The following is a 14027-nucleotide window of genomic DNA, read 5'->3' on the forward strand; positions in this document are numbered from 1 at the left end:
CATGTTTCAAACGCCAAAGTGATTACATCACGCGTGTACCGCTACCGACCGGAAGCATGATTTAGAGTTAAAAAAAAGTACTTAAATATTTAAAAATTTTCTCACCAAAAGCGATCGTGTCACTTTAAAAGACATTAACAGCTGGAGTTGTATCAGTGAAGTTTATGCTGACTGTCTGTGATTTTTTTTGGAGCTTCAAAAGAGAAATCTCCATTCACTTGCATTCTGTTTTCTTCAAATGTGTTCAGGTGAAGAAAGAAAGTCATAAACATCTGGGATATCATGAGTGTGAGTAAATAATGAGAGAATTTTCATTTTTGGGTGAACTATCCCTTTAAGCACTCCTGTTCGCATTAAGACTAAATACTGGTCCAAGTTGAGTGTAACAATCAACCAAGGGTCGTTCAAAAAGGGCACCCTCCTGCGTTCAAAGCTGTAACACTGAGCGCAACAGAATAGAACAAAACAAGGGTCTTGAGACATTTTTTTTTCAAAGCAGAACTACTTTTTAACTTGACAAAGATGCTAAAAAAACCCCGGTAATTTATAACGACATTCACTAGTAAAACGTAAGCTGAGAACTGTGTTCCTAAATGTATTTATTATTTTAATTGCATGAAAAAAAACAATGTATTCCAATTTTGAATTAATTACGCACAAAGTTAGCATTACTTCTATGCATTTAGACAAATGTAAATGCCTGTGATTTGATGTTGCATTCATGCAAAAAAAATAAAAAATAAAATGGTTATTAACAAATTTTCTATTTATGTTATAAATATTTGTATATAGAACATTTTGTGCAACTGGTGTAGACATAAACACAATGTAGTTTTCTGCCAGTGATATCACACAGTGAGGGATAGCATAATTATGTAGTGTATTAGGGGGCTTATTACTGTATTGTCTTGGACCAAAAAAAGGTTGAGACCCCCTGCTATATGACTTTTATTAAATACAGAGAAACTGTGATATTGACATTTCTCAATTCAAACTTTTCACTCACTCATGTCATTTATTGACTGACGAATCAATGCACATGACAGAGATAATGCTCTGGAATCAAAGAGTTGACATTTACAATATAAATCATGTTAATTCCTGCATGTGAATGGTTAGTTATCAGTGGCTTAGTGTTAATTAATCTGTGCTTCAGCTTTTAAGTTAGACAGAGGCCAGAAACACAGGTTGATCTGGAACGTTATTGTCATTCCATAAGACTCAACTGTTGGTTGCATTCTTTCATGTGCTGTGGTGAACCATATGCTGGTTTCTTCAGATCCACAGTGTAAACCGTAACCCCAGTTAAATGCACTCGCACACTCACCCTCACAATAATTAAGTAATTTAATTAATATTGCAATTCCATTTGGTGCAGCTAGTCGCTCAGAAATCACACACTTCACCTCTACAGATATATTATTAGAGCATATGTGTTGCTTGTATTTCCCCATGACCACCTGAGGGCAGTACAACACATCAGATGTATCTCTCGCTCTTTCACTTTCTGCTCCTCTTTCATTATATTTCTTTATCTGTCTATCCACTCCTCCTTCTGTATCTCCCCACCTCCCAGCATTTCACTGGACCTATTGTGAAAAACTCCAATTCTCATGACCTATATTTGGGGTATAGCAGTCTCTCACCAAGGAACCGTTCCATGTGAGAAATTATTCTCGCATTCCTTCAGTGTATTTCCATGCTTGCGTGAGAATTGATTAGTAAAGAGTCTTTAATTGAGCATTTAAATTTAAAAGCTTCGTTTGTTTGCTGTCAGCAACTAAAGGCTTTTAATCCAGCTGGAATGAGTTTCTGATTATGATTTTTCAATCATGTCTTAGAACACTGCATCTCCTCCAGATGCCCTTTGAATCAAGAGCAGTTCCAGAATATATATTTTTCAGAAATATAATCAGATATCTGTTGCTCCAAGTAAAATATTCCCAACACAGATTGTAGTGATTTGATAATGATTATGACCTTAAAACTCCCATTATTGCGACACCAAAATATTCTTTGTGTATGAAATTGAGTGAAATGAATTTCTATTCTTAATTTTAAAGGTGAAAAGTTATTAAACCCCTTTTTTAATTTGCAGGAACCTCTAAGTAAATAATTTGTAAGTTGATTTTCCTTGAGGAGTACAATGAACACTGGCTCTGTGGCGCTATCAAAACATTGTTTGAGCAGTCCGACTGACTGAAATGCAAAAGTCTAGTTCTGTTTGGCGCCACTAGTGACACACTCAGTTTTATTTGTTATACTTATTGTATAACAGTATATATTGTATAATTGTCATACCATATTGTTATACTTAAAGATAACAATGCAGTCGTCCAATAGTGAGCCAGTACACATGGTTTATCATGAGAGGATAATTTGTTACGGCTGACTTTCATCACTTTGTTTCTGGTTCTTTTTCTAAAAACAGGGAACTTCAGTTCCTTCATGCAGAAGGAGATCTTTGAGCAGCCAGAGTCTGTGGTCAACACCATGAGAGGAAGAGTCAACTTCGAAAACAACACTGGTGAGCCAATCAACACAGGACATGAGTCAAGTTTCCAAAGAGTTTTGAATGTGTTTTTTTTTGGGGGGGGGGGATTTGATGTTTAAGTATAGTTAAACTGTTTACACTGTTTACATTAGTCAGCCTAATGGGAAAGTGTGTTTTTTTGGAAACATCTCCCAGGGTTTGATTTGGTTAAAGGGGGTTGTTCACCCCAAATTGACATTTTGATCATCATTTAGTCACACTCATATCTTTTCAAACCTTATTTAGGGAAACACAAAAGAAGTTAAATAGCGGAATGCAAAGCTGTGCTTTTCCATACTATTAAGTGAATGGTGACCATGGCTCACTCCATCCACTCTCATTTTATGGAAAAGATCAGTTAGGGCATTCAGCAAAATATCATGAAAGGGATAGTTCATCCAAAAATGAAAATTCATTTACTCACCCTCATGCCATTCCAGATGTGTATTCTTTCTTCAGCAGAACACAAATGAAGATTTTTAGAAGAATATTTAAGCTCTGTAGGTCCATACAATGCAAGTGAATGATGAACAGAAATTTGAATCTCCAAAAAGCACATAAAGGCAGCATAAAAGTAATCCACACGACTCCAGTGTATCCATATATTCAGAAGCGATATCATAGGTGTGGGTGAGAAAGAGATCAATATTGAAATCTTTTGTTAATTTAAATCTCCACTCGCACTTTCTTCTTTTATTTTTTGCAATTTGCATTCTTTGTGCATATCTCCACCTGCTGGGCAGGGAGGAGTTTGTAGTAAAAAATATATCAAGTTCTCATCCACACCTATAGACCATTTCAAGGACTATTCGTCGGTTTAAAGAAGTGATGTCTTTGTCCCTTGAATATTTCCTGCAAGTTGTCGAACACATTCAAAACAACAGCGGGAGGCCCTCTATTCATAATTACTTAAACACGATTAATGTTAAAGCGATTGTCATAAAATGCCTTTACTAAAATCGTGGATCTGGATGCCTGGAACAAACGGAAATTAAAGTGTTTATATCTCCAAAAAAGCAACCGCAAATGGACGCATGAACGGCTATATACAGTATGTGCAGTAATAACAACTGTAGCACACATGTTCATCTACCATAGATAAGGATATTTATGCCAGCTAATTGTAAGTTTGAGAGGTAGAGCTTTAAAAGTGACTATAGATCTCTCCCATTATAATGAATAAAGCTGCTCAAGTCATTTACATTTAGTCATTTATAAGACTCTTTTTACAAAACGATTTACAAATGAGGAACATAAGTAATTTTTCATGTATAAGTCAACAATATCTATATAATCTGACTGCTAAGTAGCTAGAGTTGTATAGAAGCTAGCGCAGAAGGAGGAGACAAGTATTTTTATAATTAAAAAATTAATTCTTACCTTGTCCGCGGGTCACGCAGACAGCTTCATTGAACAGCTTCATTGATTATAATTGGAACGATTCAATATCCCCGATCTTTCCGCTGAGGAAATAATATATATAAATAATAAAATTATTGAGCATATAAACCAGGATACAGTTTCACTGCCTCTCTTGCGTAGATGCTCAGTATCGACAACATGTCTGGATAAGTCTGAGCCTAATTTGAAGGATCCCGTAATGATACCAGAAACGCTTCAGGGTCAGCAGCATTGTAAGTCTTTTGTTATTGTTTACATCCATGAATTTATAGGTAATGTTGCTTCTTAAGACATGAATTTAACCATTTTATGCTGCCCTTATGTGCTTTTTGGAGCTTCAAAGTTTTGGTCACCGTTTAATTGCATTGTATGAACCTAAAGAGCTGAAATATTCTTCTAAAAATCGTCATTTGTGTTCTGCAGAAGAAAGAAAATCATGAACATCTGGGATGGCATGAGGGTGAGTAAATGATGAGAGAATTTTCATTTTTTGGGTGAACTACACCTTTAACATGTGTGTGTTATGCAGTGACCTTGGGAGGACTGAAAGATCACATTAAAGAGATCCAGAGGTGTCGAAGGCTCATCTTGATCGCTTGTGGGACCAGTTACCATGCTGGAGTTGCAGTATGTACATCAAAACACACTCAGACTCACAAAGGTTTAAATCCAGCATTTGAATTTGTCATATGATAAGGACTACATTTTCCCTTTTGAAATAAGAGTAAAACGTACTGTAACTTTCAGAACTCAAAACTTCCTCCCCAGTCCAAAAAGATTATCTATTGAAACTATGTTGAAAAAACAGTGCAATGCAAATTGGCTATTATTGAAGGATGGGACAGCACAAGCCATATGAGATGCAAAGAGAGGCTTTTACAAAGAGGTCTTAAAAGCACAAAAGCAAAAAAAGTCCTGTTTAATTCTAAATATCAGCGAGATAGGGTGGCAAATGGTCCTGAAAAACTAAATTATGGCAGGGTTAACTATATAAATGGGCCACAGGGGGAAAACAGTATAACAAATCTATGATATGAGCCTATAAAGTCTGAGGTTGAATACTATTATCAATAGTTCATCTCAAATCAGAGTTTCTCATCCACCCTAATGCTGTGTCCTAACCGGGCATGATGCAAAGTTTCTAGGTTCTTGTAATTTTTAGTTCTCATTGAAAGTGAAATGCTGCTAGAGACTGGAAACAAAAACGGCATCTGTTAAGAATCGGATATGGAACATATCCACGTTCAGGGAAAAAGGTGGGTGGGAGCGTGCCTGGTTAGGACACAGTGTAATTATCAAACCTGGAACACACACGTAATCATAATTCATGTTGGTTCTATTTCCTCTTTAGACTCGTCAGGTATTGGAGGAACTGACTGAACTTCCTGTCATGGTGGAGCTGGCCAGTGATTTCCTGGATCGTAACACACCTGTGTTCCGCGATGATGTGTGCTTTTTCATTAGCCAATCGGGTCAGTTTGTGTGTCTGTGTATGAAGCTGTGTATTATGTTTGAGACAGGACGGGCATCTGAACTGTGCTGTTTGTATTCAGGGGAGACGGCAGATAGCCTGATGGCTCTGCGCTACTGTAAGGAGAGAGGCGCCCTGACAGTGGGCATCACCAACACTGTGGGCAGCTCCATCTCCAGAGAAACAGACTGTGGCGTTCATATTAACGCTGGACCTGAAATTGGAGTGGCTAGCACCAAGGTGGGCTCTTCTATTTTGTTTGGTTGATTTCTTTAATTATTATTAGAGGTTGACTGATAGTGGATTTTGCCGATACCGATAACTAAGGTGGTGGGAAAGGCAGATAACCGATTAATTGCCCGATATTTTTTAAAACTGATTTATAGAATGCTAAAAAAAAAATCTTATTCTTTCCTTATTATGACAGGCACAGACAAAGAGTCCTAAATGAATAAAATTCCAATATGTAGTTTATTGTTCAACCAAAATCCCCAAAATAACCAGATAAGATTTGGTGCATAACATGGGACATTTTAAAGTATAAACAAGCCCGAAACACACCAGGGACTCTTATTTTGAAATTACGTTATGATGAAAAAACTATTGGTGACTATTGGCATAGATTTTTGCTTATAACGTTAGTTTCAAAATGCAACTATCGGCACCGATTAATCAGTAAAACCAATATATCGGTCTACTTCGAATTATTTTTCCCTTCTTTCGACCAGCGTGCAAATTACACGATTATTTTGTGAGTGGGGAGGTCAACTTAAAAAAAATAAAATTAGCAATCTGTTCATGTGCATCTCACGCAACCCAAGTTTTCTTGTGGCACCCCTGGCACAATTATTCAAACGTCAACTGTCCTACAGACTTTTTTTTAAATAACACTTTTTTTTTGGGGATGTGTAAAGCTATAATAAAGAGATAATGGCAATACAGGGATTTTAACCCGGTCAAAAATTGTCTTCTGTGGTGGCTGACGTACAGTATACGGTCATCCTTATGCTCAGTAGGTTTATTACATTATTTCAATTAATTAACATATAACAATTACTTAATTGCATATCATGATTACAGTGGATTTGAGTAATTTGTCTAAGTATCTGGCAGTAAACATTTATTGTTTTTCATTTCGGTTCATTCTGAGCAAAAACTGTATTTTCTTTGTTCCGGTTCAGAAGTTCTGCAGCCTCCTTTCCAAAAGGTTACCAGTAAGAACAAATCAAAAGAACAGTTAATAACATTATTTTTTAAAATTCAGTACTCTGCACTAAGGGATGGATGAAACATAAGTTGCAGTGTTGCTAGATCTCTCAAGAGAAACAAGCAACATGGTCTGGAAAAACAAGCCCAAAATAAGCTACTTATCATACCAAAATAATTTTTTTCCTGTGTGGTGGATTTATCAGCATAGAAACCATAACATGCAGTTAATTAACAGTTAAGTATAATTTAAGTACAAAACCCACCAGCATCAAATCTGTATTAATGCATCATATCTAACAATAATTCCGTGAAGACTTGGAAACAACTGAGAAAAGTACGTACTTTTAACCTCTAATAATGTTTTCCTTGTATCTGGATTAACCGTGTATGTATATGTAGTAGTTATACATAGTTGTTAAAAGGTCTTCATTCAGAGAATGCAACGTCCACAACGGGCAGATATGCAAAGAAATGTGTGATGCAGCAGTTTCCTTCAGGATCAAAGCACATGTTTAATTTTTACTGGTGTAGTTCCAAAAATGTACTGAAATAAACCCTTTGGCCTTTAGTTTCATGAAAAAATTATCAGAACAATATTAACCGGTCATAACCGGTTACCAGCATTTAAAAATAATGTTTTCACTCTGGAACAATTGAAAATCACTTTGGTTTTCAGTTAATTTAGTTTTTTTTTTGTTTTTCGTTTTTGTTCCTTGAACCATTTGTAGTCCCTGGTATCTGGAACCTTTTGAATTGAACACAGATATTTTTTACTGGGTGCAAAGTGAAAGCAAACTCAATGTAATTTAGTTAACATCTTATTTCTATAAGACTACTGTAGTTATAATATCCCGACTGTACCCATGAGTAGAGCACTTTACTGAGTTTGGACTGTGTTAGTGAAAATCTTTGTTTCCTGCTTATTATCCTTTCTAAAATGTATCAAAATTGTACAGTAACAGTAACTGGGGTATTTGGATCACACATACACACACACACAAACACATGCTGTTTCCGACCCATTTCCACCAATTTGCTAGCATCCAATTACCCAATACCTATTTTCACCAGTGTGTATGGCACACATGCCAACCCTTATTATATGGTTTAAATTGGTCTGTAACCCACAACTATCCCATAGCTATAGATCCTGTTCAGACAATCAAGTAAAAGTAACTCATCATTGGTTTACCAACTCAGAAACATGTCCAATATGCTAGACTAGAGTAATCTTAGAGAAATCTCCTTACTTCTATGAAGTTTAGCTTTTTGCTTTCAAGCTTCGATAATTTAATTGAAATTAAACTTAAATTAATTTTCAATTAAGGTGTTTGGGGAAACCTGTTTGAAAACAGTTATTATTTTGCTATTCTTTTTATTGAGCTCTTTATTGACCGTAGTAGAGCGAGGACACAAAATTGTTGAGGAGAGAGCAAAGGTGAATGGGACACATCGTTGGCCAGATTTAAACCTGCATCACCCGTGTGAGCACCACGGCTCAACGTCTAGAGTATATGTGCTAACAACTATGACACAGCTTGGACCACTACATAAGCCTAGAATTCTAAGGAAGTCAGTAAACGATATGAGATGTGGAAAAATGTTTTCTGGAATCATGATGAGTAAAAACAGCTGATGTTTTTGGCTTGCTATGACTCCAGCTGCAAGAGTCAAGCTAATACCAGGAGTGTGAATCTTTGGATTGAAAGAGACACAATTCGATTCATGATTCATAGGTTATTGGTTCAATTCAAAACGTATTTGCAAATTCAGAATGATTCGATACACAATGAAATTTGATTCAAATAAGTACATGTACATACAGGCTTCTTGGAATACAACAGAGTGCAATGTGCCGATACAATAGTTTTGTGCCAAGCATAACTGTAAAAGTGTTCCATATTTCATGATAAAAATTCCATGATTTATTAAGATGTTATTATGTTGCATGACATTTCCAGGCCTGGAAATCACAATTTTAAATTTCCCTGATATTTTCAGAATTTCCATGACCTGAATCAGTTAAACAATTCATGTAACATCATGTGACTACATTCAGTTTCCTCAAGGCCCCATAATCAAATAAGGAGAAAAGAAAAGCAGTTTCAACAAGATGACTTCAACTTAAATGTTTTCTGCACACCAAGTCCTCAACTAAACAATGAGACCAGTAAAATGGCACTATTTATCTTATAGAAAATAATGGCTGATGAAAGCATTTTATTTCAGTAGTGGCCGTGCAATGAGTTGGCAGCTGTACACTGCTTTAAGCGTCTTTCACTCGAGACAAGAGTACGAGCTGTCAATTGCTCATGTGACAGTCAGTGATGGTCCTGATGAGAGATCGGACACGATGTGTTAGAAAGCTGTTCAGCTTGAAGTTTCAATGAGAGTTACGGACAGAACTGAGAGCGGGCGTGATCCCGTGAAGGACGAAAGAAGAGTGCAGTGCACGTCTGTGAGGGGAGAGCTATGAGGACGTATGCTCCAAGGCTCAAGATTGATGCATATAAATCGGCAAGATTAGTAATCAGTGCATCGAGAACACGAGTGAATCGCCACACCACTATAGAGTATAATACTATTTAAGGTATAACGTCCTCCCACTATATTTTCCCAGTGTCGGGCTTCCTGTAACCCACTCTCTCCTTCCCGTCTTCCTCCTGGAGAGGGAACATAGCCTTCTGGTACTAAGAGTGGTTAGTGAGTGGAGTAGTTAGCAGAGGCATTTATCACAGTTGACATGTTTCACACAGGACAGCTCCAGTAGATTTACAACAGGGCTGCATTAGGACAAAAATATGCATGCCTGCAGGCTGAATAAGGTGATATAATTGCTCATTTAAGCCTCAGAGTACAGAGGGAAATAATTAGGGCTAGGACCCAGGACAGCTGCCAAAATCCTGCACTGGTATTTTTGTCCCGGTTAATTCTGCTCGAAGCAATTAGGCAGGCCATTTTCAATGAGTTTAAACAATATTTTACAGACTCCCTTAGGATGTGCTTCAGGTTTTCAAATCAAATACAGGGCCCTATAGTTGTGGATAAAGCCCTCATTAGATCTGTGGTTTATCCATTTCTGTATTCTAAAAGTGATTCCCAACCAGGTGTACATGCACCCCAAGGCAGTACCTTGAGCAAGTTCCAGGGAATGCTTGGAAAGATTTCAGTTTTTCTTTGTTAAATCTGTAAAACAGAAAAAAATTAAACATTTAAATTAACTAATTGTGATTTAATCTCTTTTAGTTTTTTTTTCATCCTCAGTATTAACTGTTAAAAGTGACTTTAGCAGTATTAATAATAATTCTAAATGATATTTTGTGTTATATGAGTGAGCCTTATGGGGCTGTGTGGGTGCATACTGTTAAACATTTTCTAGAATAAAGAGGTGTATGTTCTGCAATTGTAATCTGAAAACCTCCCAAAGGTTGTTACTGATCAGGTGTGACGTAGTTGACAGAGAAACCCCAACAGCAAATGTTGACACCATAAAAATATGGATTTATGACATAATGAACAATTGACAATTATTAAAGCAAGTGAGAATCAAAGGCAGAGATCACAACTGATTGTTCATAAGGTCAATTGACCCCATTTAAGCGACTATTTCTCATACATGTTCCTGGGTGGACTTGCGTCACATTAAACATGCATGTTCGAGAGTTGACTTAATATAGCTTTTTGCATTTGTCAATGATGTGTGGTGATTAAGGCTCACGGCTGGTAACCAGAAGGTTGTTGGGCCAATCTCTGCAAGAAGTGAGCCATAAGCCATGCCCATTGTACCATTATACCCTCAAGTTGCTTATGTTGCAGGATCAGGTCTGTAAAAAGCTTTTGTTAATGGGTGTTTGTTTTTCATTGCACAAAAACTAATCACATTTCAAAGCCCAAAGTTGTACATGTACAAACATCTTCCCATGTTCTCTTAAATATCAGGACCTTTGAGAATTGTTTGATTGCTGCACAGATGCAGGCACTTGCTCTCGTTCCACCCATGTCTGCACACCACCAAAGTGATCCCTCAGGGAAGCCATTCTCTAAACGCACACCCACAACTGCTTGGAGTTGCCAGATTGCAGCAGGAATAATTAGGGATGTTTAAGTGGGGGGAAAAGACATGAGAGCGTCTTGTAGACGCCAGTGCTCTTTTGGCCACACATTTTTAAAACATTCCACATGGGGTGTACATGGTAGGCCTGGGTACATTAATGGAGCAGAGGAATCCAGTAACACTTCCAGTGATAGACTTTATTGGACTTTAAAATAAATAACACAAAACCACGTGTTTCGGCATGTAGTTCTGGTCTGTGTACATTAGACAGGCAGCATCATGGATGATGCACAGATTTGCGGTGGGCATTCACCTAAACCTCTTGTGCATTTTGGCCACTAGGTGGTGAGGTCTACATCTTGGGACTTGCCTCTTCTTCATGCAACCCAAGGATCTGCCAATCAATAGTCTTTGCTGTCAGCAGTTTTACAGGCAATAGACACCCTCCATCTTTTCCGTTCTCTTTGCCAGTTCACCAGTTACAGCTTTGGGTGCAGCCTGTTAACTCATGCCCGGCCCATCTTACGAGCTGCAGCACTTCAGATATGACATATTTCTTGGTTTGTCCTCCCTCTCCCATGAGGCCTCTTCCCTTTCAGCAGTATTGCTGCTGTGGCAAACTTTTGGATCCTTCATGATACCATATATAATAAATCTTCTAGTGCTCCTCCAAGAGTTAATTGTTTTTCTATGTCAATGTTTTGCAAGTGTTAATTACATCATGCTGCCAATGAGGCTTCTGAACTCAAATAGATCTTTTCATTGGCCTAGAGATTGTCCCTCTGGCCTTTGTTTTACCATTGCTTGTCCCTTGTTGGTTCCATCTCCTGTTCTGCCTCTTTGCTTTCTTATGTATACTTAAGTTGTCTAAAAGTGTCAATTTTAGTTTCCAGAAATAACATCTTAGCCAGCAGTAATTAGGCACATTAGAGAAATCTAGAGGACACTTTCATGCAATGGCCCTACCCCAAATGTCGACCTCAGTCTTTTCAGTTCAAATTGACTTTGAGTAGACCACTGAGAAGTAAAGGTCCACTACCTGGCACAAGTCCATTGGGACCCAACCCAGTTTCTAGCAAAGTTTTAGTTTTTTATATGTAATTTCAGGTTTGCATCAGGGTTCGATATTTTTATAAAAACTTTGTTTATTGTAAAACCATGGCTACTGTATAAGTTTGTATGCATCTGCAATTTCTGAGATCAGGTTTGCTCTTAAAGTTGACTGTACCAGTCAGGTCACTGTTTCTGCACCAGTATGTGCTTTGCAAAAGGACACACAGGGGTCATTTGTGAGCACCCTTTTGAACCAGAAAATGACAAATGAGACCTTATATTCTCATGGCTGGGTAAAAATACTTTTTTTTTTTTTTTTTTTTTTGTCCTCCGATGCATCTTCATTTAAATTATCGCAATATTGATTCTTAAATCTCAAAATCGATCCATGTGGCAACCTACTACAATGTGAGTAAATCACTCGCAAATGTGACAATTTTGTGCTTTGTGACAAAAAATGTCTTAGCCCACTGGCTGGTAAATTTTCAGATTTCACTCACCAGTAATTGAGTAGTCTAGTGGGAAAGAAGTACAGCAGCAATATCCTTTCATTGCATGTTGAGAGTAAAAGTTTGGTTTAACTTGTTTCCGTGTAATGTGTGTCCAAAGACGTGATCCACACAATCCAACTGTCATTAAGTATTGTGTCTTTTAAATATTATTTTCTATTCTTCACAGTCAGTTGTGGATCAAGAACAACAAAAAATATTTAATTCTAATCACACATAGCATGGATGCGTTCAGCTCCACTCGTTAATATGTGCTCAACCAAAACACGTCGAGACAAAACACTTGCTGAACTGTCGCTATTCTAAAAGAAAGTTATTTTAGCTCTTGTTCTTCAAATCAATGTAACTACTTGTAAATATTGTAAATATTGCACATTATGCATGTAAACAGTAAACCTGTAACAAAAATATATTTCTGTATATACACTGATCAGCCACAACATTAAAACTACCTGCCTAATATTGTGTAGGTCCCCCTCGTGCTGCCAAAACAGTACCAACCCACATCTCAGAATATCATTCTGAAATGCTATACTTCTCACCACAATGGTACAGAGTGGATATCTGAGTTACCGTAGACTTTGTCAGTTTGAACCAGTCTGGCCATTCTCTTTGGAACTCTCTCATCAACAAGGTGTTTCTGTCCACAGAACTGCCGCTCACTGGATGTTTTTTGTTTTTGGCACCATTCTGAGTAAATTCTAGAGACTGTTGTGCATGAAAATCCCAGGAGATCAGCAGTTACAGAAATACTCAAACCAGCCCTTCTGGCACCAACAACCAAATCACAACCGTCTGGCACGGTCCAAATCACTGAGATCATATTTTTCCCCATTCTGATGGTTGATTTGAACATTAACTGAAGCTCCTGACCCATATCTGCATGATTTTATGCACTGCACTGCTGCCACACAATTGGCTGTTTAGATAATCATATGGATGATTGTTGGTTCCAGACGGGCTGATTTGAGTATTTCTGTAACTGCTGATCTGGTATTTTCATCGGTGTGTAATATATATGTATATATATATATATACATACACACAGTGCTGTGAAAAAGTATTAGCCCCCAACATGATTTCTTCTGTTTTATATATCTCATACTAAATTGTTTCAAATGTCAAACAAAATCTAACATAAAACAATGGCAATCTTTGTAAACACAGAATACAGTTTTTAAATGATAATGTTATTTATTGAAGCAAACATTTATCCAATACCAACTGGGCCTGTATGACAAAGTATTTGCTTCCTAAGTTACTTAATCCTCCAAATCCACCAGTTACAAAATTCCTCCAAGAGCACAGCGACGACTCATCCAGGAAGTCACAAAAAAGCCAAGGACAACATCCAAGGAACTGCAGGCCTCTCTTGCATCAATAAAGGTTACTTTTTTTAGGTTGAGCTTTTTTAAGGTTCATGACTCCACTTTCAGAAAGACTCTGGCCAAAAATGGCATCCATGGAAGTGTGGGTAGGCGAAAACCACTGCTAACCCAAAAGAACATTAAGGCTCGTCTAATTTTGGCAAAACACACCTTGATGATCCTCACACCTTTTGGGAGAATGTTCTGTGAACTGATGAGTCGAAAGTGGAACTGTTTGGAAGACAGGGGTCCCGTTACATCTGGCGTTAATCAAACACAGTATTCCACAAAAAGAACATCATACCTTCGGTCAAGCATGGTGGTGGTAGTGTGATGGTGTGAGGATACTTTGCTGCTTCAGGGCCAGGCGACTTGCAATAATTGAGGGAAACATGAATTCTGCTCTCTAAAAGAAAATCCTAAAGGAGAA

The 14027-nt window shown here is 37.5% G+C and overlaps 1 protein-coding gene across 1 annotated transcript in view; it reads left to right on the forward strand.

Annotated features, from left to right (window-relative positions):
• LOC127424679 (glutamine--fructose-6-phosphate aminotransferase [isomerizing] 1) overlaps window positions 1-14027 on the forward strand; it is a 50778-nt gene that overhangs the window by 18688 nt on the left and 18063 nt on the right. The window contains exons 11-14 of the mRNA XM_051670066.1: window positions 2432-2527; window positions 4464-4561; window positions 5286-5406; window positions 5488-5645. Of these exons, the coding sequence (XP_051526026.1) occupies window positions 2432-2527; window positions 4464-4561; window positions 5286-5406; window positions 5488-5645 (473 nt within the window). The remainder of the gene's footprint in view (window positions 1-2431; window positions 2528-4463; window positions 4562-5285; window positions 5407-5487; window positions 5646-14027) is intronic.

Source organism: Myxocyprinus asiaticus, chromosome 33 (genome assembly GCF_019703515.2).
Source record: "Myxocyprinus asiaticus isolate MX2 ecotype Aquarium Trade chromosome 33, UBuf_Myxa_2, whole genome shotgun sequence".
NCBI lineage: Eukaryota > Metazoa > Chordata > Actinopteri > Cypriniformes > Catostomidae > Myxocyprinus > Myxocyprinus asiaticus.